Consider the following 24,927-nt stretch of genomic DNA (forward strand, 5'->3'; position numbering starts at 1 on the left):
CCCTGGGTGGAGCGCGGAGAGGGAAAGGCGTGGCCTTCTGGGTTGGCTCCGCCCCTTCACTCTCACCCTTTGCTGACCTGCCCTCCTTGTCCTACAGAAGAGGACCCACATCACCCCCGATCACGGCCAGTCTGAAGTCGCCTCGTGGACCTGCGTACTCCACTCCCCAGTCCTCGCCGGACAGTGGCGGGGCGCCGATCACCTTGGGCAGGAAGCGAGGAACTTCAGAGAGGAAGTAGGTTTTGTAAGGAAGGCTGATCTCAAGCCACAATCTCTCTGCTGTCCTCTGTCCTGGGCTGGGTTGACAATCTGTCGCTTCGCCCCAGAACCAGGAAATGGGCGCACTCCAGCAAAGGAGGCTTAGGGAACCCCTCAGCCTCTGCGCGCTGGTCTGCCGCCGCCAGGGTGTCACGAGATGGGGAGCATAGGAAGCTGTACATCAGACAGTCTATCAACAGGTAGAGGGAGAAGTAAGGGCAGGACAGATTGGAAGCAAGAGGGGGCAGGAAAGGCATTCCCAAGAGAACAAGAAAGCACCATTAACTTTCAGAATGGACACCACTGTGGTCCCAAAACAGAAGATTAAAAAAAAAAAAAATCCAATTTTCCGTTTCTGGAAGTAATCCTTCAAGATATATGTCAAAGAACTCAGGTTTCCTTTATTCTCCTATTTTCATGCTAAACATTTTTGCTTCCTACATGTTCCAGACGGACGTGATCACCCAGGCCAAACTTGGGCGTTCTAATCTTGTCTTAGTTGATTGCACTGCGGAATACATGGAGCACGGGGACACTGGAACCCTCTTATTGCTGTCTCTTCTGACTTCTTTATCTTCGCTCCCACATCCTGTCGTCCAGGCAGCCTCACTTAACCTTGAATATGGAACTGTCTCCATTGCTCTCTGAATGTCCACCGTCTGTTCATCTCAAGTCAGAAGAAAGTCAAGTCTGAAGCGTTAAGACCCTGGTAGTCCAATCCCTCCTCTCTAACCTCACCCGCCCCTTGCAGTTTGTCAGTGGAAGGAAGCCCTTAGGTCTCAAACCCAGGACAAATAGCTAACAGAGATGCCTATCAACGTATCAAAGCAGATGCTGACTACCAGGTTTCCCCAGGGCCCTCTAATCCCTGCTTGCTACAGGGCGCTCCTGGCTGGCACACCCTGCCTTCTACCCTGAGCGTCCCAGCTTCCCTCCCACAGCTCCTCTGATCCCTATGTAACAGTTACTCTGGCTTTGACAGTCCCCTGGCCAATCTCGCCCCAGCCACCACTCTTAATAGGCGGCTCCTATCAAGTTGTAGAACTCTCAGCTCTGCCTAGACCATGCCTGCCTAGACACTGCCATGTTCCCACCTTCATGATAATGGACTGAACCTCAGAACCTGTAAGTCAGCCCCAGTTAGATGTTGTCCTTATAAGAGTTGCCTTGGTCATGGCGTCTGTTCCCAGCAATGGAAACCCTAAGACAAGTCACCAACCAGGAGCTAGGTACTCAAACAAGGGACACCTATGGAGTCCATCCCATTCAAACCAACGCAGACACTATGTAACAGACTGCAAAATGCATTCTTAGCTTGCTGCCTTCTTCCTTTATTAGAATAAAACTCCCTGTGTTCATGCCTTCTTTTTCTCTCTATTCTTCTTAAGGTTTAATTTTCAGGCACCTGAATTAATATCTGGCAGAAATGGGACACGGTTTGATGAATGGGTGACATTATACATCTTTGGAGTATATCCAAAGCATTTTAGTGACCACTGAAGTAAGTCAGGGTTTAGGAACCATGGACATCTCCTCGGTGTCTGAAAGGTCTTTGGGCAGATGCACCAGAAACAAAGGGAGTTGTTGCAGGGTGAGTGTCACTGGAGAGCGTATGTGGAACAATTTTGTTTGGTATAAGGGGAAGTTCAGACTGGGTAAAAGGCTTAAGGAAGGAGGGGCATAAGGGGAGGAGCCAGAGGGGGAAGGAACCAAAAATTCTTATAAAAGAAGGAGGTGACTTGCTGGGTTGTTTTGTTGTTGTTGTTGTTGTTGTTGTTGTTGTTTTTGTTTTGTGTGTGTGTGTATGTGTGTGTGTGTTCCCTGTGTTCCTGGGCCCCATCTCAATCTAGTTTGGATTTGTTTGTGACAAACCAGCACTGTTCACAGAGGAGGGCACAAAGGCTGCCCCTAGCAGTCAGGTTTAGTCTTTTGGAGCACTGCAGCTCACAAGGAATTAATCTGATCCTGAAGGATGGTAAACGGATTTGAAAATGCTAGTTTTTCTGAGCTCTGATAGGACAGAGAGGTTTAACTGGCACAGAGAGGGCGTCAGTGCAGTGGCTTTAGCTCTGAATCCTGGAAACGAGGACTAGAATGGTAAGACCATGAGTCTCCCCCAGAGGTCAAAGGTCAGCCAAGCTGATGGCCCATTGGTCTCCCCCAGAAGGTAGAGGTCATCCAAGCTGATGGCTCATTGGTTTCCCCCAGAGGTCATCCAAGCTGCTTTCCAAGCTTTAGGGGAACCGATTTCAACTACTTCAAGGTGACAATATTAGTGATGCAGAAGGGACCGTAGGGTGCCTCAGAGGATGATCTATCCCAGGAGCCGCACTAAAACATAGCAGATAGCAAAGATCCAAAACCTAAGTCAGGAGGTAATAACTGTACAACCTGGTCGGGAGCAATAGGAGGCAAAGCTAATAAGGGTTTTTTTTTTTTTTTTTTTTTTTTTTAGATGGAGATTAAAATGAGTTTTATTTAATAAGGTTAAATGATCAGTTGTTTCTGTGCGGTGAAGAAGAACATGGCAGAGAGCACACAGTAGACACAGCAGAACCAGTATACTTACCTCGTGGTATGGGGGAGGGGCAGAGAGAATGAGGGAAGAAAGAAGGGATGGAGGAACAGGGTCACATCCTTCAAGGTACACCCCTAATGAGCCTTTTTCATCTGGGTAGCCCTCGCCTCCTAACGTTACCACCAGTTCCCAAAACCCTGTGAAGTTATGACTCCATCCAGGGGTGGATACATTGATAGACAACAGGAGAGCCTTCAGGATCCAAACATGCCGCCCCTCCCCAACACTACTACAACAGTGACAAAGCCTTCCAAACAAGAGCTTTAGGGAGATGTTTCAAATCCAAACCATACCCTACAACACCAGGATCTATAATGTATAAGTCACATTAGTGAACAAAATGAGTTTGGTTCTTAACTCTCAGAGCTTAAAGTCTAATGACAGAGATATGTGGTAAACAAGCAAATAATTATATGATTATAAATGCATTGTGCGGTGAAGAATGATTAGGTTGGGGGACATCAGTCTATGTAGGTGTGATGTACGATGAAGGCCAGAGAGACATGAGCTCTGGCATAGAAGCTGACACACAAATAAACATTCTCTTTTACCATCTTACAGCTTTTATATGCTGTAGCATTCGGATGTATCACTTACGTACACAAGATCAATTGTATTTTAAAAATGAAAATCTATAGAAAGAAATCATTAAAAGGATAACACTTGTCCATCTCTCTTGATTAACTGGAAGGAAAGATTATTGTCTGCTGAGAATAAGGGACAGAGGGAGCGCGGAGAGAGGTAAACATGGGAAACGGCCACCAAAGACAAGGAGTCAAAGGTTACGTGAGCCCCAGGGGAAGGGCGTGTTCCCATCAGTCTGTGCAGAGCAGTAATCCACAGTTACAAGTAACATCCGGAGGTGTCTCTTAGCTGCGACTCTCCAAGGTAGAATACGAGGAGCCAGGAGGATTCGAGCGAATAAAGGTGCTTCAAGGGAGCAGCCACAGTGACAGGCTACAGATTCCGCCTTATAGAAAACAGGAAATCTTGCAGGTCTCACAGCCTCCAGCCAGTTCTTCTCGTATGCCTCATAAAGAGTAGGTGGGCAGGACATGTCTTTTAATGCTTTATAAATTAGGTGTTTTTGTTTGTTTGTTTATTTGTGTGTTGTTTTTTGCTTTTAGCAAAGATTGTTGGGTAAAAAATTCTTTAATAGTAGGTGCAGCAGAGATGCCTCAGTGATTAAGCACACTTGGTAGTATACAGAGAAGCCATGTTCAGTTCGCAGCACCCACATGGTAGCTCAAAATTATGACCTCTAGTTCCAGAAGATCTGGTGCCCTCTTCTGATCTCTGCATGTACCATACAGGCACATGGTGGACAGACATGCATGCACACAAAATACTTGCATGCATAGAATAGAATAAATATGCCATTAAAAACATTTTCATAGAAAATGAGTACTAATTGAGAAAAACAAATTCAAAGATGTGACTCCTGAACACGCTCCCAGGTCTCTTCCCAACAAGCACATTACCTTTTATAAATTCCACTTGAAAAATCCCAGTGTCAGAATGAAGTTTTCTAATGTTTGTTTGTGAGGAAAAAAAGAAGAGTCCTGGAGGGTGATTAGATGCCCTTCAATAGGAGGTGGGTCAGAGAGCTACTTCATGTTCAGATGGTCAGATGCCAGCCTCTCGTGTAGCACAGCAGTGTATGATGGGTAGCTTCTAGATGCTTTCTCTGAAACTGTTGTAGTTGTTGTTGTTGTTTGTTTCAAGACAGTGTTTCCTTAAATACCCCTGGCTGTCCTGGAACTTACTCTGTAGACTCGACTAGCCTCAAACTCACAACTCAAAAAGACCCACCTGCCTCCCAAGTGCTGGCATTAAAGGCATGCGTCATAACCACTCAGCTAACTTGTTATAAAGTTGTAATAGGGATTTTTCACATTTCAGGTAGAAGATGAACAAGCCTTTGACACCATCAACATACGTACGCAGCCTCAATGTTGGAATCCTTAGGAAGCTGTCAGATTTTATTGATCCTCAAGAAGGGTGGAAGAAATTAGCAGTCGCTATTAAAAAGCCCTCTGGAGATGACAGATACAATCAGTTTCATATACGGTAATGTGTTTATTTTTTTCCTTTTTAAATCCTTCCCATCACAAGAAGGATGCGGGCATGACTACAGTCTAATGTGACAGTTTCGAAGGTGAACCTTTCTATCGTGGTGGTATTGATAATATATAATTTTTTTGTATACAGAATTTTTGCTAAAATTGCCAGCATGTCAGAGCTAAAGGTGTGAGCCCATGAATGTGTTTTTGAGCTAGAATCCAGCTCCTCGTCTTTGCTCTAGTTCAGTTTGTTGGGCCAAGAACAGTTTACTCTGCTTCAGGCTTCTGAAGAGACGGAAGGCTGTCATAAAGATAAATTCTTCCTAATTTTTCCAATCAGTCTGGGAAGGACTGTGAAGCCTGGGCTCCCACAGTGACCTTCCAGCAAATGCCTGCTCCCACAAAAGTAAGCATTATTAAGTGCAAGGGGAAAGCTGTGGTGTTTTATCAAAGGATACAAGAAGGAAGGAATATTTTTGGTGGAGGCCCAGTATGGGAAGGGGGTGCCTCCGTGGGCCCATGCTGAAGCATCCCTTCTCCCCTTAGGGATCAGCCATGTGACACAGAATGGAGTTTATTTAGGGCATGGAGAGGGGAGTTGAGAGAAAAGCAGAGGGGGGTAGGGAGAAAGGGAAGGAGGGAAGGAAGGAGGGAGGGAGGGAGTGAGAGAGAGTAGAAGAGTGGAGGCAGGCCATGAGCATGTGGAGAGAGGGGGAGGGGAATGGAGAGAGAGGGAAGCAGGAGCAAGAGGAGAGAGATCAAGAGCTAGAAGGCAAGAGAGAGAGAGGAGGGCGCACCTGGCTGTTGCCAGGTAACTGTGGGGCGGAGCCTAGACTAAATGCTAACAAAAGCTCAGCTTTCAAACTTGAAAACCAAGTTTCCAAGGATAGTTTCTTGTTATTTCCATTAAAAATGGAAGGGGGCTTGCTGCAGCTCCTGTGAACTGAACAGTGCCAAAACACTGTCAGGATGGCAGAAGTTGCGGACTTAGAGACAGACATGCAGCCACCAGTGAAGACTGGTTCCCACAAGGCCCATCAGGGCCCCAAAGTTAAAAGTTTTGTCCACAAATACTATATACATTAATGAAGAAGTTAACTGTTGCCGGTGACAGGGTCTTCCATAGCCAAGGCTGGCCTCAAACTTGCAAGGCTAGCCTAGGACAACGGATCCTCCGGCCTCCATTCTCTAAGATGGTGGGTGTGTACCAGCTTGAGAGTGGTCCATATCTCATGAAGAAACCTGAAGCACATCCCGTTATCCAAGTGGTCAAGTAACTGTGTGCACCATTTTGTGTCTCTGGGTATGATGTAGAAGGAAGAACACATCACCTCCTGAGTAGTTCCTACCAAAAAAAGTTAATTGTGATTGAAATTACTAATTAAAAAGGAGTCAGGTAAATGGAGTCAGAGAGGCACAGACAAGATAACTGGCCTACACTGTAGGGAGGGAGAGAGAAAGAGACAGACAAAAAGAGAAAGAGAGAGAAAGAGACAGAGGCAGAGACAGAGAGAGGCCGAGAGAAAGGCGGAGACAGAGAGATGCAGAGACAGACAGAGAGACAGAGACAGAGAGAGGCAGACACAGAGACAGAGTCAGGCAGAGGGGTTAAGTGTGAAAGCATTCAGAAGATCACAGATGCTACCAATTGGCCAATTGGTAAATCTAGATGGAGAGTAAGCTGTTCACTATGCTAGTCTTTCAAAATTTTATTAAGTTTTGAAAGTTTTCCAGATAAAAGCTTTGGGAGAAAACCCAAATGAGCTGTCTTGGTTAAGTTTTCAGTATTACTTTACAAAGCTAATCTTAAACTTTAAAACAACTGAAATGAAAACAAAGATGATCTCCCTTCTATCTAATTAAATAGAGTTAAGATCTAAGCGAAGGCACATTCTGCTTCATGAATCAAACTTATGCATTTGGAAACTCTACCTCTGGAAGACTGGACATGTAGTGTGAGGTGCATGTGAGACATTGCAGTATAGCTCAGTGGTCTAAAAGTAAACACGTGGTCGGAAGAGCTCTGAATCTGGATCTGAACTTGAGTACATTGGATCGTGCTGTGTGACTCCCAGCTGAGCACCCCACCCATCCCAGTCTAGCAGTCTCACGGTAAACCAGTAAAATTCACAGACCGTCTCTATAGCTGGTTGTATCCTGTAGCTCTCTGAATAAATATTCAGGAAATATTTGGTAAATAATATTAACTGGCTGGGTTTCAGTGGTGTGTGTGTGTGTGTGTGTGTGTGTGTGTGTGTGTGTGTGTGTGTTTCTCTCTCTCTCTCTCTCTCTCTCTCTCTGTGTGTGTGTGTGTGTGTGTGTGTGTGTGTGTGTGTGTGTGTGTGTGTGTTGAGTAGATGCTGTGGAGGCCAAGGGTCAGTATCTCATCTTTCTCCATCTTATTCTTTGAGGCAGGGTGTCTCACAGAGCTTGGAGTTTACCAATTTGTCTAGACCTGTGCTTGTAAAAGTAACTTTTATTCCCCAGATATAATTGTCCTCTCAGAGGCTCACTGTTGATAAAGCTCATCCTTTCTGGCTCGTTCTGAACTCTGGTTAGCTGGTTCAACTCAGTCTTTCTAGCCCAAACACCTCTCCAAGCTGACTGATTCAAACTTGCTTTTCTTGACTTCTGACTGAATTGCTCTGCATGATCTCAAACTAACTCTGGCAGTCTGTTCTGATCTTCTGGCTTGTTCTTCACCTGCAACCTGTCTCTGTAAAACTGTCCTAGTAAAACTGCTCTCTCTCTCTCTCTCTCTCTCTCTCTCTCTCTCTCTCTCTCTCTCTCTCTCTCTCTCTCGGTGTGTGCGTGCATGTGTGTGCGTGTGTGTGTATGTGTGTGTGTGTTGCTCTCTTAAGTAGCCTTTCTTTCTTGTCCTCTGACTTGATAGCGTCCTATCTCATTCTGTCAGATTTTTATCTATTTGTCATTTTGTCTTTGACTCAAACATGGGTACTTTCTTCCACCAACTAATTTTACCTTCGTTGTTTGGGATTAAAGGTCTATATTAAGGGCATGTCAATATTCCAGCCAGAGGAGATTAAAGGTGTGTATGTACTCTTGCAGGAGGGATTAATGGTGTGTACTAAGGACATGTCTGTATTCCAGTCAGATCACACAGATGTAGAATGTCTTTGGATGTGATCTCTTGCCAGAGGAGCAGCCGCCTCCTCCTCCTCCTCCTCCTCCTCCTCCTCCTCCTCCTCCTCTTCCTCCCTCTCCTCCTCCAGCTCCTTTTCTGTCTTTGCTTCTTGTTGGTGTCTTTCCTGGCTCTCTCACAGTCCCTTTCCTTCCCTGTCCCTAGGAGGCCTCGTGACACAGTCAGAAGAGGCTGTGAGGTACAGAAATCATTGCCTATTTTCATGTGAACTCTCCATGTGTGCCTTATTTCTTGCTTTTCAGGAGATTCGAAGCCTTACTTCAGACTGGAAAGAGCCCTACTTGTGAACTGCTGTTTGACTGGGGCACCACGAACTGCACAGTTGGTGAACTTGTAGATCTTCTGGTCCAGGTTGAGCTGTTTGCCCCTGCCACTCTCCTGCTGCCGGGTAAATGGGTGGGTCTAGAGCCTGAACAGCTGCCTGGAGTGACGGATGGCAGACACAGAATCGCTTTACTCTTTCGTGTAACGAACAAACCCAACATTGAGTCTGGCCCTTCTTCCAGCTCTCCCTAGCTTTTAACCATTCTGGGTACCAAATACAGTGGACCACGCTGCTAGAGTGCTCCAGGATTGGTCTGACCCCGTCGAAGTAGGGTCAGAGGGATGAAGAATGCAGCCTGTGAGGCTTTATTCTTTTGAGATGTGTCTTTCTTTCCGCCCCATTCAGTTTCACCTTACAAGATGCATCATGGCTTCCTTATACTGCATCCCACTGTGTTAGGATGGTTCTGCCCTCTTCATTAACTCGCTGTTTCCCCCCTGTGATGCTAGTGGACCTCACCATTGCTATGGGAAGAATCTCCTAGAGTTCTTGTGGAACATGTAGATTCCTGAACTCCATGCCACACATCCTTAATGGGAGTCATAGCAATGAGTTAAATGTCTAAGATGGTTTTTGTTCTCCCCCCCCCCCCCACCTCTTTATGTGTGTTTGTGTGTGTGTGTGTGTGTGTGTGTGTGTGTGTGTGTCAGTATGTATATATGTGTGTTTGGGTGTGTGTCTGGATGTGGGCCTGTGTGTGTGTCAGTGTATGTGTTTGTATGTGTGTCAGTGTGTATGTATGTTGTGTGTCAGTGTGTGTGTGTTTGTGTGTATGTGTGGGTAGGTGTGTTTTGGTGGTGTCTGGGTGTGGGCCTGTGTTTCAGTGTGTGTGTATGGCTATGTCCATGTGTGTTTGTATGTGTGTCAGTGTGTGTGTCAGTGTGTCAGTGTTTGTGTGTCATTGTGTGTCTGTGTGTGTCAGTGTGTCTGGGTGTGTTTGAGTGTGTGTCTGTCTTTGTGTCTGGGTGTGTGTCAGTGTGTATTTGTCTGTGTGTGTGTGTGTGTGTGTGTGTGTGTGTCAGTATGTGTATGTCAGTGTTTGTGTTCAGTTGTTTGTCCTTGAGACAGAATCTCATGTAGCCCAGACTGACCTTGAACTTACTGTGTAGTCAAGACCAAGGATGAACTTGATCCTCCTACCTCTACCTTCAAAGTGCTGGGATCACAGGTGGGCACCACCATGACTGCTGGTGTTCTACTCTTACATGAGCAGTGTCTCTAATTCCTAATGGCTCTGAACTACTTTTGTAAACAGCGTCATTCTGTCTATTCATTTTTATCACAACTAACATCGTCTTCCTGGGGTATCTGCCTGTGTTTCGTGAGGATGCATGGCCAACGTCTGGAAGCTGCCTCTGAGTTCCTCGTTGCTGTAGTTAGGGTTTCTACTGCTGAGAAGAGACAATATGACCACAGCAACTCCTATAAGGGAAAACGTTTAATTGGTGCCAGCTTACAGGTCAAAGGTTTACTCCATTGTCATCACGGCTGCCAGCATGGTGACACAGGCAGATACGATCCAGGAGAGGTGGCTGAGAGGTCTACATCCAGACCTACAGGCAGCAGGGAGAGAGAGACAGAGAGAGACAAAGACAGAAACAGAGAGACAGGAAGAGAGAGACAGAGAGAGGGAGGGAGGGAGGGAGGGAGGGAGGGAGGGAGGGAAAGAGAGAGAGAGAGAGAGAGAGAGAGAGAGAGAGAGAGAGAGAGAGACTGAGCCTGGCTTGAGCATCTGAGACCTCAAAGCCAGCCCCCCAGTGACACACTTCCTCCAGGAAGGCCACACCTCCTTATAGTGCCACTCCCTCTGAGCCTATGGAGGCCGTTTTCATCCAAAGCACAAAGCACAACACTGTTTTTTTTTTCACACAAACTTCTTTCTCATACAGAAACTAACTGCGTCTTCTTGCTCCACAGATGCTGTTCCCCAAATCGCCAACAACCTACCTCCGAGAGAAGTGGCCACGGTGGCACAGACGCACAGGCCTTGCCAGGAAAAAGACAAGACATCCATAACACCTATGCCAAAGTTAGAACACAGCTGCGAGCCGCCCGACTCCTCAAGTCCAGACAGTGAAAGTGTAGAATCCAGCGATACTCGTACGTGACATTCCCCATTTCTTCCCAGTGGTGGACCCACCATTATGGTGATTTAAAGGGAACCTCCGTGTTTGCACAGCGGGCAGTGGCACACTGGCAGCATCCTTTGACGGTTCTCTTCTTAATCAGTTTATCAAGTGCCGTCTAATTTGCGTCCGTTGCTATTCTTTCAGTAACTGAGGCAACGGGACAGGGGTACAGTGATGGGAAGTAAGAGAGAAAGCGAGTCAGCACGGTGCTGGGCACCTGCGCCCCGACCCTTGGAAGGCAGAGGCAGGGAGGTCAGGAGCGCGAGGGCAGCTTCATCTAGACAGCAAATTCAAGGCCAACCTGGTCTGTACGACACCGTGTCTCAAAACTAAATATACAAAGAAGCTGATTTGTAGGTGTGACTAGAGTTTGGGGTGAGTCGACTAAGGCCAAATAAGTATTTTAGGTGGAGGTAGAGCGTTTGATACAAAATCTTCAAGGGTAAGTGTCGTAATGAAGGTTACAGTCTGTATTTCATGTGAGCATGTGTGTGTGTGTCTGTGTTGTGTGTGTGTGTGTCTGTGTGTGTGTCTTCAAATTGAGTAAGACATCAGTTATTAAAGTCATATTTCTTTACATAAGCACCATTTCCCTATTCTGTTGATGCTGCAGGGTTTCACGGTTTTTCATTTTATGAACTGAAGAGCATCACAAATAACTTCGATGAGCGACCCGTGTCTGCCGGTGGCAACCGGATGGGAGAGGGGGGATTCGGAGTGGTGTACAAGGGCTGTGTGAACAACAGAACCGTGGCGGTGAAGAAGCTCGGAGCGGTAAGCTGTCTTCCTTCCTCCTCTCAGAACGAGCTGTCGGCCACCCTCACGGTGTTTGTTCATTATCCCAGTGAGGATTCTCTCCAAGTGGACCCATCCGATGTCTCTAGAAAAGTGTATAGACACAGACATAGACTCACATTTGGGATAGTGACGGATTCACCAGGTGACATTAAGAAGCCTTCCACTACAGTGCCTCATACATAGTTTAGATTAAGAATGAGATCCTGAGGAAATTTTATCTGAATACTTTTGTATGACCTGTCCCACCTAAAAATATGATTTAGGTGCCAGTGGCATAGCTCAGTAGGTAAGGGCACTTGCCAGTGAGTCTAATAATCTGAGTTTACTCCCTGGGACCCACACGACAGAAGAAGAGAATTGACTCCTACATGTTGTTGTTGTTCATGCGTGTGTGCATATGCACACACACACTAAATAATGTAATTCAAAAACATCATATATGTACATATATATACATATATGCACATTATGCGCATATATACATACACGTGTACACATATACACATATACATATACATATTTGAGACAGTGTTTCCCTGTGTACTCTTGTCTGTCCTGGAACTCTTTCTGCAGACCAAGCTGGCCTGGAACTCACAGAGATCTTCCTGCCTCTGCCTCCCGAGTGCTGGGTAAAGGTATGCACCACCATGCCCAGCAAAAATAATGATTTTTAAAAATACATATTATGAAAAATGAGCTTCCTTGTCTGTCCTTGGTCCCTGTTTCTATAAGGGTTTCTACTTGTAATTATTGATTAGTTATATCACCAGCCTGTCATTACATCTTTAAAATGTCAATACCGCGCACGTGTAGACAGCATAGGCCTCCCTTGTCATTTCTGTTGACAGGGCTTTCATAGGATTTGATTCTCCTTTTCAGTTCACATCTGCTTACATCTGCTGGTTACACAGAAGTCTTTTTAAAATTTCTCTATGATGAAGTTTTTTGTTACACAGGAAGGTCAAGGCCTTCCTCTGATCTGAGTCAGGATTTTGGCAATTGGTTGGCCTTTAGTCTAAAACCAGTTCATGTAAAAGGTCCCAACCTCTGTGTCTTCATCCCTGGTGAGGCCGCTGCTCCCCTATAGAGATTTACCAAGATTGGCACCCTGGCATCTGAGGTCTTGCTCTGCCTAATAACCACCCTGTGTATCTAGGTTGATGTATGGCTCTGTCTCACCTGATCCCACCTTCATGTTACTCATGTCTGTCTGTCCTTCTTAATCTCCTGAAGCTCCCTGTCAGATGGCCAGGACCAAGCATGCAGACCATGGCAAGACATTATTTCTATTTCTTTCTTTTTTTAAGATTTATTTATTTTATGTATATGAGTACACTGTAGCTGGACAGATGGTTGAGAGCCACCATGTGGTTGCTGAGAATTGAACTCAGGACCTCTGCTCACTCTGTCCCCAAGATTTATTTATTATTATATATGTGAGTACACTGTAGCTGTCTTTAGACACACCAAAAGAGGACATCAGATCTCATTACAGATGGTTGTGAGCCACCATGTGGTTGCTGGGATTTGAACTCAGGACCTCTGGAAGAGCAGTCAGTGCTCTTAACCACTGAGCCATCTCATCAGCCCACTATTTCTTTTTTTTTTTTTTTTACTGTACTGTTATTGTTGTACCCAGGGCCTTGTATAATTTAGTCCAGCACTTGACCACTGAGCTACACCCCAGCCCTCTTAACATCTCACTTGTAGGAAAGATCAAGTTGCAGAGGCCACCCTTGAACACCCTCTAAGAGCCAGGCAGACGTTGAACTTGCTGTTCTCGGGCCTCAGCCTGCCATGAGGCTATTTTACCATCTTATGATATATATTTTTACGTTCATAGATGGTTGAAATCAGTACTGAAGAACTAAAGCAACAGTTTGATCAAGAAATTAAAGTAATGGCAAAGTAAGTGCTGATTTTCCAGTGTGGCCTGGGGCGGAAGCATGGTGTGGGGAGAGGGAGCTGGTTTCTCCATAAAGTGCAGGTTCAAAGGTGTGAAGGAACAGGGTTGAGCCAAACACTATCGATTCTCCGACTGCATGACCACATAGTCTCACACGCTTGCAGACTGAAGGCGGTCGGTATTTTGAATCACAACAAAGTTACATTGGATTCGAAGTGTTTTCCATTATCAGGGTTTCCATTCCAGGAATTCCTGACAGATCTGTTGCAGTGATTTAAGAAAAAAAAATACTATTGATAAGTCTACGAATGATGGTACACTCCTGTAATCCCAGTGCTTGGGGGGGTGGAGGAAGGAAGGTCGTGAGTTCAAGGACACCCTGTGGTACATTGCAAATTCCAAGACAGCCTGAACTTTGTAGGAAGACCCTGTCCCAATAAATAAATAAATAAATAAACAAACAAACAACTAAAAATTATTTATAAAATGACAGACCCTCGGAGAAGTTAAAACTCACAGAAAACTAGGGAAATAACATAAGTAAAAATGTTGCGAGTAAACGACCTAATCCAACTTTCTTCCAACTCTACCCAGTAAGGACTAGGATGATAACATGTTAGATTAATGAAATCAAACAGGTGAGCCTCCACGTACTTTACAGATCATAGAAACTCAACAACTTAACTATTTGTATTTTTAAAAATGCAAATTCGGTGGAAACGGAGAATTTATCAGTTTAACTTATACTTCTGAGTATTCCTCTTAGACAAGAGTATACACACTTACAGATGACATGGCATGAGATAAGTGAATAATGGAACATCTCTCATGTGCTACGTGTGCCTCAGGTATCCATTAATTCTCACAGCTTCCATGTGGCGATATACTGCTACCCAGTAATAAGTACCATGTTATGTATGCAGGGAAGCCAGAAGCTCAGGGCGTCATCGTGCCATGCGCCACATGCCCAGCAGGTGGCAGCACTGTGCTTTCTGATGAAGCCTGTGGTTTTGTTCCTCAGTGGCTATTCTACTCATTTCTCTCAAGTGTACCAAAAAACCTAGGTTGTGGACAAGCATGTGGTTAAAGATCATAAATAATAAAGTTAAATGTGAGTGAAGATCTTTCCTACAAAGCAGTGCCTCGGGTCTGGTAGAGTTTTGTTACATTAGTAGAGTTTTGTTACATTAGAGGATTCATCGTTGTTACAAGTTTCCAGATCTTGCAAATGCCCTGAACAAAAGATGGGCCTCTGCCTCGTCCTGAGCTAACCTGTCTCAGGTTCCACTGATCTGATCAAGCCATGAATACAGAACTGGAAGAGGTTCGTTTCTGTTGTGGGTCAATGTCACTGAAACCAGACCATTTAAGGGAAAGACTGACAGTTCCAGTGAGCATGTTAGCAGGTTATGAACATCCACCATATTGCATGTGATATATATGTGTATAGATATATAGATACAGGCATGTATCTCCTAGATCTTTTCACTAAAGCTCTTAAGTTGAGCAACCCCTACAAGTACTTATAACAGTTTGCACGGTACGTCTCTCATCCCAGGTGTCAGCACGAAAACCTGGTGGAGCTGCTTGGCTTCTCAAGCGACAGCAACAACCTGTGCCTAGTGTACGCTTACATGCCCAATGGTTCCTTGCTAGACAGACTGTCCTGCCTGGTAAGACACTTGTGACCGACTGTCTCACTTTCTGTTCCTGTATTGGATTGCTAATTTAAGTCCACATTTGGTCAGGACTTCAAAACCCATTAAATTAGTATCTTCTTGTTTCTGCAAAACAACATAGTTCATGTGTGGACCAGTATTGCCCATTCAAGATGCAGAAGCGTCAGTCAAGGCTGGATGTTGAGGACACTGTGGTGTGTTTTTATATTCAAGCAAGATGTGCAGAGTCCATTTAATCTTATTTGGGATTTTTTTTTTTTTTTGCAAACTTTAAAAATTAAAACCCTTAGTGATACATCCCTGGTATCAGTCGACAGGAAAAAAATACAGTATGTGTTTTCTCTGGATTTTTTTTTTCACCTAAACCATTGTTTCAAATCAGTTTGTTTCTTCACAAGGACGGCACTCCACCACTTTCCTGGCACATGAGATGCAGGATCGCTCAGGGAGCGGCAAATGGCATCAGTTTTTTACATGAAAATCATCATATCCATAGAGATATTAAGAGGTAAGTTTACCATCAGAAATGCTGGAAAGCCATCTTTTTAAAAAAGATTTATTTATTATTATACATACACTGTAGCTGTCTTCAGATGCATCAGAAGAGGGCATCGGATCTCATTACAGATGGTTGTGAGCCACCATGTGGTTGCTAGGATTTGAACTCAGGACCTTCAGAGCAGTCAGTGCTCTTAATCTCTGAGCCATCTCTCCAGCCCCCCCCCCCCCCCCCCCCCCGCGGAAAGCCATCTTTAAAGAATAATTGTCTCTCTTTTCATTTGCTCTTTGCCTGTACTTCTTGTTTCCCCTGTCCCTGGGGAGCTCTCTGCACGGCAGATACCTCTGACTCCCAGTGTGCCAAGCACCATGACCTGCCTTTCCAGAATCACCTTCAACCTCTGTGGATATTTTAAGTCCTCCCCACTCTTTTTATTTACCTAGTTAAATATTTACCTGCTATATGCTAGACATTGCCCACGATAAGGTTAGCGGATGTAGTGCGGAACAGAGTTCAGCCTCCATCGGATAATCATCACAGAAATAGTGAACGGTTCAAGTGTCTAATGGAGCTCTCTCCAGTGGTGTAAAGAAGGGAATTTAAGAGAAGCAAATGCTTAGGCTGAGACCTGAGCGATGAACTGGAAATAAGAAAGCACAGTTTGAGCGTGGCTGTGTCGAAATTAAGGAGAACATTCTGGGACGACTAAGCGTATAGGGTGAGCGGTAAGAAGGAATGTGAAGGCGTGGTGAGTCACAGGAAGTGAAATGATTACAATGTGACTGGTGTGCAGGAAATAGCAGGTAGAAGACATGAGAGGAATTTAAATAGATGACTGAGGACCCTGGTCTTTTAGCGCCTGGCCAACAAAGACAAGGGCTGGATCGTAAATGCACAGGGATGCTCTTGAAAGCTGTATGGCAACAGCACCATATTAAGTGTGGTGAGTTCTGTCTAGGGTGGAGCATTTTAAAACCAGGGGTAATTAGATCTTGGTAGACAGAGTCCACATGAGCAGAACTGGGCAGATAGGAATAATAAAGATGACATGTTTTTATTTTTAATGTATTTATTATTATATGTAAGCATAATAAATAATAACATAATATATATAATAATAAGTAGCTGTCTTCAGACAATCCAGAAGAGGGTGTCAGATCTCGTTACAGATGGTTGTGAGCCACCATGTGGTTGAACTCAGGACCTCTGGAAGAGTAATCAGTGCTCTTAACCGCTGAGCCATCTCTCCAGCCCCAAGATGACATGTTTTCATCTCAGTTGTAGAGGATCCGGGAAAGGGGGACTTTCAGTAAGGACCTTTGAACTCACAGCATCCACAGGTGCATTCCAGGAATGACTGTGGCATGGCTTGCTTGAATAGAAAGAACCAGAAGGGGTCTAGGTTGGGGTGTGCTTAGGAGAGGTGTATATGCTAAGTCTGAAATTCTTTTAAGGTATGGAAGTAAATAGCTATCTGCGGCATGCTGAAAAATACATTTTCCTTAAGAGGAAATTTTACAATGTTTTTATTCCCTTAAACATCTCTCTCCAAGATACAGAAAGGAAAACAATTCTCCCTCTTGCGATCATCTTAATAATTGACTGATTTAAATACAATTCAGTCTTCTCTACTGCACATACAAAAGGACACACAATGTGACTCCATATGTGTGTATACATATATGTGTGTGTGTGTGTGTGTGTGTATGTGTGTGTGTGTGTGTGTGTTTATTATATATACTTCTTCCTAAGAACCTATTGGGCATCCTAGGTAAGAAGAATGTTTTCTACCTTCAAACCCTCAAATTTAATTTCTTTTCCAGTGCAAATATCTTACTAGACAAAGACTTTACTGCTAAAATATCTGACTTTGGGCTTGCACGGGCTTCAGGGAAACTAGCGCAGACAGTCATGACCAGCCGAATTGTGGGCACAACAGCGTATATGGCTCCGGAAGCTTTGCGAGGAGAAATAACACCCAAATCTGATATCTACAGCTTCGGTGTGGTACGTGATCATTGTCTTTATTGTTTTGCACATAGTTTTGTAGTGTGTATACACGCCACATACGCACACCAAAGGCCCGAGGGTGGCTTTTGGGAGCAGTGCTCCCTTCCACCATGTTGGTTCTGCGGATCAGATGCAGGTCACCAGGCTTGGTGGCAAGTGCCTTTATTTTGCCAAGCCATCTCTCCAACCAATGATCATTCTTTTTACATCGTGAATTAAATTAAAATATTTTAGTGTATGTATCTTTTTTCTCTCTCTTATATAAATATAAAAACTGTTCATATTAGCCTCCCAGCGCACCAGAAAGTTTACAAAAAACCCCTAATATGGAAAAGGTTTGAGTTGATTAATTTTTTAACAACTACAAGAAAATACTGTCTCACCGTGGAACCGAATGAAGCTTACAACGAACCTGCGCGCAAAGTCAGTCATACCACATAACGGGGATTCCTTTCCCTTTTCTGTCATTTTATTATCTAACAGCCAGAGGCGGAGAAGGCGGGTTGAGATTAATGAGGCCTCATCTTCATCTTCATTCTCCAAACGGGTTTCATTTATGGGAACTTTACTGCGCCATAGTGTAAAGGCAAGGACTTGTAAAATGTGGCTACTGGCTAGAAAATAAGGTTCTCCCATAAGGTGTAAGAGCACAGGGTTCCCCAAAGAGATGTCAAGTAGAACTTCTTAGATCCTTATATCCCATCAGCTCCCAGGCTCCAGGCCACTGGCTAGCACAAGCAAGGCCCGCTTAGCATGTTTAAGTCCCTGGGCTCAGTTCGAGTTCCTTTTAATTTCTACTGATGTCTCCAGTGTTTTGCTAATGGATCCCTTTGCCTTCCTAGGTTTTATTAGAGCTGATAACCGGACTTGCAGCTGTGGATGAAAACCGTGAGCCTCAGCTACTGGTTAGTACCTAACTCCTTTCTGTCCGTTTTCTTCTACCTTGCCTTTATGGTCTTTGATGTGTGTGGGTAACTCTGGCACACAGGAATAGCGTTTTCTGACATAATACTGGCTCCGTGTACTGGCACACTGACAGAGCATGGTGTATCTTCAATCTTGGGTTTGCCAGGTTGTATCTGTGAAGGTTAAAAAGGTCATTTATATGTTCTTTGTCCCAGCCTTTGTGGGCAAAATGAGAAGAAAGCTCCTTTACCTGTTTTTTTATCACTGTCCAGTTTATTGCAATCTGTAGTGTATAGGCCCAAGTACTTTCAGGTCATGAGAGCAGGAAAAAAACCCACATAGCTTTGTATCTGCATATGAATATGAATGCCAGTAAAAGCTCTTTATTTCACTGTGGAGTGTTTTACTTGCTGAGTTAAAACACTTCCCTCCTGTGCTACCATTCCCAGCCTTCTAATTTTTAGATTGAACATTCAATTGATAGTTTATAAGTAGATGAGTTAAATGGTGAGTAAACTATACATGAATTATGCTATGTCACACACACACACACACACACACACACACACATATATATATATATATATATATATATATATCTTTAAAAAATCTAAAGATATATATCATATATAAATGTTTCTCAAAATTAACAACAGTATTCCTTTTATTTTAATTTATCCATAGGCCTTGTTAGAGTAGAACAGTATGGACAGTTCAGACAGTAGATACATACTAGACAATATTCCAGGATTAGGGTAGACTATCTGAAGGCTTGACTTCCTTGTTCAGCCTTGGCACCAGGGCTGCAGAGATGGAGGCACAAGGCCAGCACCAGGAGCTCACAAGGCTTTACCAGAGACCAAAGTTCAGTTCCCAGCACGCATGCTAGGTGCCTCACAACTGCCTGGCACCCCAGCTCCAGGGGTATAAGCCTCTGACCTCCACAGATACTTGCATACGTGTGCATGTGTCCACATGAAGACACACACAGATACAGAAGGACAATTAAAATAGAACTTGGAAATGACAGAGAAAGTCTTAGTGCCAGTACAAATCTAAGCAAACCGTAGTGTGTGAGATTATTACAAATGTGCACCATAAAACAAAGACGTCCGTGGTTTGCTAGCAATGTAATGTTAAAGTAGTATATGTGATATAGTTACATTGGAAGACATTTACGAGAATATTCTAACTGTATTCAAATTTTTACGGATTTATTTATTTATTATATGTAAGTACATGGTAGCTGTCTTCAGACACCCCAGAAGAAGGCATCAGATCTCATTATTATAGATGGTTGTGAGCCACCATGTGGTTGCTAGGAACTCAGGACCTTTGGAAAAGCATGCAGTGCTCTTAACTGCTGAGCCATTTCTCCAGCCCCTGTATTCATTTTTTTAATGGCAAATCAAAAAGTAAAATATTACATTAATCAGAAATTTAAAACTCTCTGTCCCATCCGTTGCTGGAGATCAAGAGAAAAGTCTGAACGGGAGATGTTCATGTTTGAGCTTTTCCTATAAGGACATAGATAAAGCTGGGGGTGAGGGGCAGGGATTAGATTAAAACCATTAACATGGGAAATACAGAGGCCAGATGTTGAGCCCATGCCAGTGCTGCCACCTAGCCTGACCCGAGTTCAGTCTTTTGACCTGAGGACTGATTGTCTTCTGACCTCTGCCCATCCCCAAATAAATAAATAAACATAAAATTACTTTCTGATAGGAAGTATTTAGAGGTGCAGGCTGTTTGGTAGAACTCTTGCCCGGCCTGCGCAAGTCCCTCCACTGGCTCCCTAATACCAAGAAAGCAAAACAAACCAAGCCTCACAGGATAAGGAGAGAGATAAGGGGTTGAGGTGATAATCCGTGTCCCATCACACTGGGCTTCTGTGTCAGGAAGGCTTGCCTATAGAAAGGCCTACCTATAGCTAGCTACTGAGACCTCTCTCCCCTTCAGAGTGTGTCAAAGCCACCACTTTGGCTCAAAAAGAATGAAACACAGGATCTCTGTGATTCACAAGTGTGCACTGCACCATTTAATAGCGAAATTATAAACATCAGGAAGCATTATACCTTTAAGTGCAGTACGGCTAGAAAGCCCTGAGATTGTAAAGGAAACCCAGCTCTGTCAGGGAGCCTTCCCTCCATTGCCTGTGTGGTTTCACAATCCATCCTTTTTGGAAGAGTTTTGGAATGGTACATAATCCTCACTCATAATCCTTTCTCTCAATACAAGTTTCTTTGACCTACTACAAAATATACCACGAACTCCGTCTCTTATTAAAGTAAAAGAAATATAGTCTCTTGGTAGAAGTCTGAAGTCAAAAGTTTAGTAAGACCATGAGTCCCTCTTGAGGGTCCAGAGAGAACTACTCCCTGCGTTTTACAGGTTCTAGTGGCTTCTTGTAGCTTTGTCACTGTGGTCTCTGCTGCTGGTGGTCATATTTTTCTCCTGGGCCGTTTTCTTTTTCTCTCACATATATACATACACTTGGCATTGAAGTTAGAACACAGCTGGATAACCCAGTGTCTTAGTCACTGTTTTATTGTACTCATAAAACATCATGATCCAGGCAACACATAGAAAAAAAGTATATATTAGGGCTTATGGCTCCGGAGTCTTTTGTGGCAGGGAGATATGGTAGCAAATGGTGGGCGTGGTTGCAGGAGCAGGAAGGCGATGACTTGCATGTTAAACCACTTCTGCAAAGCAAGGGAGAACTGGGAATGGAGTGAGGGTTTGAGCTCCCAAAGCCCTCCCCCAGTGTCATACTTGCTCCAAGGCCACGCCCTCCCAAGCCTCCCAGAGAGCACCACCAATTGACAACCAAAAGAGCCTATGGGAACATTCCGTTCAAAGCACTACACTCAAGAGAACCTCCCATTTCAGAGATCTACAGAGATGACCTCCCCCCCCCCACGAGGTCCTATTTATGGACTCTAGGAACCAGGACGCAGACATACACACACATGCATGTTTTGGGGGCCACCCCTCTACCTGCTGTTCAACCCAGGGCACCATTATCTCGTCCTCATTCATCTCCTAATCTCCCGGTCCTTCTTTTCAACTCAGCAGGTCTGAGTCCCTGTAGATAGACAGGGTTGCCTGGATCCAGAAGGTGGAATTCCATTATCAGACACACAGCAAGAAGCTGATGACCGTGAGCTGGCAGACGCTGCCCACTAGTCCCAGAAAGACAAGAATTACAAAGCGCATGGGCAGGCGTGTATATGAATAAAGCCAGTAAATCTGCAATGTGTACCTATGTATGCATTTCCTTATGTAACGTCTGACCTGTACGACTCCAATTGCTCATAAGGTTACAAAAAACAATACTGAGATGAATCGAAATAATTTAAATGTATATTCTGATTTCTCTAACTTTGAAGCTTTTAACCAATTTTTAATGTTGTTTTCAAGCTGGATATTAAAGATGAGATTGAAGATGAAGAGAAGACAATTGAAGATTACACCGATGAGAAGATGAGTGATGCGGATCCTGCTTCCGTCGAAGCCATGTACTCTACTGCTAGTCAGTGTCTGCAAGAGAAGAAAAACAGACGGCCAGACATTGCAAAGGTATTCACTTCCGTGTTCACTACACAGAGAGAGAGAGGTGTGGTGCGTTATCCTTTACTAAGTATCCATTTCAAGACAGCTGCATAACCTGGTTCTTTTGTTCTCTTTCTTTTTGAAAGGTTCAACAGCTACTACAAGAGATGTGATGTCTGCTTAAAACTAATGAAGTAAACATCTTTTTTGTTTTTAACTTCTCGTGGTCCTGGAGACCGAAAAAGCACTTTGACATTGAGCTAGATCACCTGCCTGTTGTTCAAGTTTGTTTTTTGTTTTCCTAAATGTGTTTTATCAACAAGGCATCATGGTGCAATGAATGTACTTGGTTAGTTAATGAATATGTTGACATGCAGCAAAAGTGATGATGGTTTCCTGGTAGCACTTGGCCCCGCCCACCTAGTAGGGAGTTCATTTAGCACAGTAACATCACCAAACTACAGTGAACTAAGGATTCCGGAAAGCACTGTGCTATACAGAAACAATAGGGTTATTTGGGGGCTGGGGGACAGTGAAAGACAGGATTTCTCTGGGTATCCCTGGATGTCCTGGAACCTGCTCTGTAAACCAGGCTGGCCTTGAACTCAGCAGTCTACCTGTCTCTGCCTACTGCACGCTGGGATTAAAAATGCCACCACTGTCCAGCCTGGAATCATGGTTTGAAGCTCAGCTGACCCCATAGTCATTTCCTGTAAAGCTCTGGACCAGCTCTTAGCTGCCTTAAGCCTTAGTGCTGGTTTTCAGGTTTTGTTATTAACTTCATGTTCCTGTAAATAGCTCCTCGCCAACAGTCCTGTAAGGAACCTCTCTCCACTGTTCCTAGAACCCTAACTCAAGTCATCGGTTCAACAATGTAGACATGAGTGGAATCTATTCTTCTGCTGTTATTGGGGTCCTATTTTGAATAAATAGATGTTCGATTGTGTCCACCTCCCCCAGAAAAATTTACATACTATATGTGGGGCATGACAGAACCAATGATGAGTTTGGGGGGTGGGGTGGTATCTGTACTGTCTCCCCAATGGGCGATAAGACTTGTAACTGAGGCTAGGCTGTCTGAGGGTAGAGCACTTGGGGGACAATTCCGACATCATCCTTTCCGTGGGGTAGCATGGTGGGAAAGTGATTGCACCGCTCCTGCTGAAGTAAAAGGACATGCAATTTCCACAGACCCGCTCCATCTGCACGAGGAGCACCTATAGAGAAAGTTCCAGAGAGGCCATCTTCCTCAATGGCTGACCTCTTTAATAAATGGAATCAGCCACTCTGTACTGCAGGCCTTGAAGGTAGCGCGTACGGGATGGGGTCATAAGCTACAGTGTACTTACATATAATAAATAAATGAATCTTTAAAAAAATTAAAAAGAATGACTCAGTATGATAATCATGCAATGCTGTGCCCCTAAACTCCATGAATTGGAAGATACTGTTGAATATGAAGTCACCCACAGCCTTGCTCATAAAACTGTAGGACAGGGGCACAAACGGAATCAGCCTGGTGTTGTGGGATAGCAGAAACTAATAACCACCCGTCCCTGTTTATGACAAAAGCTATATACTCTGAGACAATGTGAGGGAAAGCAGTCTCTGATCGGTGGCTCACAGGAACTATCAGGCATGCGTCGTTTTCTCCAGCTGAGGGTCCCCTCACTACGAGCTGCTAAGGACAGTAGAGGAAAGATGGATGTTATGGAAATAATAAGGCACGAGAGGGGCAGTGTTGCACGCCCAGCGCACTGTGCCAGGTAGGACTGGGACAGTTCGGAAAGGTTGACTCGATGGTCACCTTGGGACTAGCACAGGCTCTCGTGTCTCCACTCAGCCTGCGATGGAGCATGGCTTCTTTTAGGAAGAAGAGATCCTGGCAGGTCTGGACAGGGTAGACTGACGTGTAAACAATTTCATAAAGTACTAAAACAATCAAGACAGATACGTTTTAAAAAATGACAAAGGAACCTGTGTGGGAATGCTAAGAAGCCAACTCGAAGCAATATTAATGTCAAGCCAGAGTTCCTAAGGAAGAAATGATAGATAGCAAAAACCAACGTTCTTGAACCTCTGGAAGACTTTAAGGACTGGAGCAAAAGTTTAATATATAAATGTCAGCAGTACTGATGCAAAATACTATTTTTTATAGGTGATTTCACACCCATCTTCAACCAGAATAAGCTATATATACTCCTCCCCTAAGAGTGGAAAGTGTTTGCCCAACCTAGAGATCTTTCAGTAGTAAGCTGCAACCAATGGCGAGATGGTGACCAGTCACAGCTTGGCCCAGAGACAATCAGCCCTGTGGAGAGTATCAGTCACAGCAGGTTCAATATGGTTGTGTTTCTTCTAAACTCTCCTCCAAGCAACCAGTCAAGAGCCAGCCCCCACTGAGCCTGTGGCAAGTGAGAAATGCATGTCACCTCTGCTGTGACACACTCCAGCATGAAGAAATGGACAGCGGCAGCTAACAAAGGAACTAGCCTCTGTTCACACTGCTGTACTCCGCACTGGGCATTTGAGAAAATAACCGATAGAAGAAATGGAACTTTTTTCAGGATGTTTTGGACCACACTATCATTTTCCCTTATTTCCCTTACATTTCCCCATTGTACTGACTTCTGAAATCAACTGTGTTGGTCAGCATGGTGGGTGGTGGGCCTTCTGAGGTCCTGCCCCTCTGCAGAAAGGCTGTCTCTGACTCTGTTGCCTCCTTCTGGATCCTGGTCCCCTAGCTGGGCTGACTTGTCTGGCTTTAGTGACAGAGGATGTGCCTAGTTCTACTGAGGACTTGATGGTGGGAGGAGCCTCCCTTCTCCTCAGAGAAGGGACACCACAAGGATGGGACACCCTTCCCCCCTGAGGAGAAAAGGAGGGGATAATAGGGATAATAGGAATGGGACTGGTAGAAAATGAGAGGAGGCTGAGATTGGGATGTAAAGTGAATAAATTAATGAAAACGGGAAGTAGTGGGGGGAGGGGAACACAACTGGGACAGAAAGTAATAAAATAGAAACAAATAAACTACCAAAAACCTATATGTAAACAG

General features: G+C 44.4%; 1 protein-coding gene across 2 annotated transcripts; it reads left to right on the plus strand.

Annotated features, from left to right (window-relative positions):
• Positions 1-64: 64 nt before the first annotated feature.
• Positions 65-22,826, plus strand: Irak4 (interleukin 1 receptor associated kinase 4). Of its 2 annotated transcripts, XM_052160475.1 has the most exons (12): positions 65-235; positions 4,739-4,906; positions 8,305-8,450; positions 10,305-10,487; positions 11,130-11,290; positions 13,158-13,222; positions 14,779-14,893; positions 15,298-15,407; positions 17,222-17,405; positions 18,251-18,313; positions 21,738-21,896; positions 22,016-22,826. In XM_052160475.1, the coding sequence occupies exons 2-12, from the start codon at positions 4,746-4,748 to the stop codon at positions 22,040-22,042; spliced, it is 1,374 nt and encodes a 457-aa protein (XP_052016435.1). In that variant the 5' UTR covers positions 65-235; positions 4,739-4,745; the 3' UTR covers positions 22,043-22,826. The 2 variants fall into 2 exon arrangements, with proteins under 2 accessions (XP_052016435.1, XP_052016437.1); XM_052160477.1 differs by lacking the exons at positions 65-235; positions 8,305-8,450 and having other exon boundaries at positions 4,792-4,906.
• Positions 22,827-24,927: the final 2,101 nt, after the last annotated feature.

Source organism: Apodemus sylvaticus, chromosome 17 (genome assembly GCF_947179515.1).
Source record: "Apodemus sylvaticus chromosome 17, mApoSyl1.1, whole genome shotgun sequence".
Lineage (NCBI taxonomy): Eukaryota > Metazoa > Chordata > Mammalia > Rodentia > Muridae > Apodemus > Apodemus sylvaticus.

Bases quoted from the DNA above. Each gene is read 5' to 3' on its own strand.
- Irak4 (XM_052160475.1), top strand. From the start codon at position 4,746: ATGAACAAGCCTTTGACACCATCAACATACGTACGCAGCCTCAATGTT. The intron at 10,488-11,129 runs GTACGTGACATT...TTGATGCTGCAG, and splicing joins TGTAGAATCCAGCGATACTC to GGTTTCACGGTTTTTCATTT. The intron at 21,897-22,015 runs GTATTCACTTCC...TCTTTTTGAAAG, and splicing joins GACGGCCAGACATTGCAAAG to GTTCAACAGCTACTACAAGA.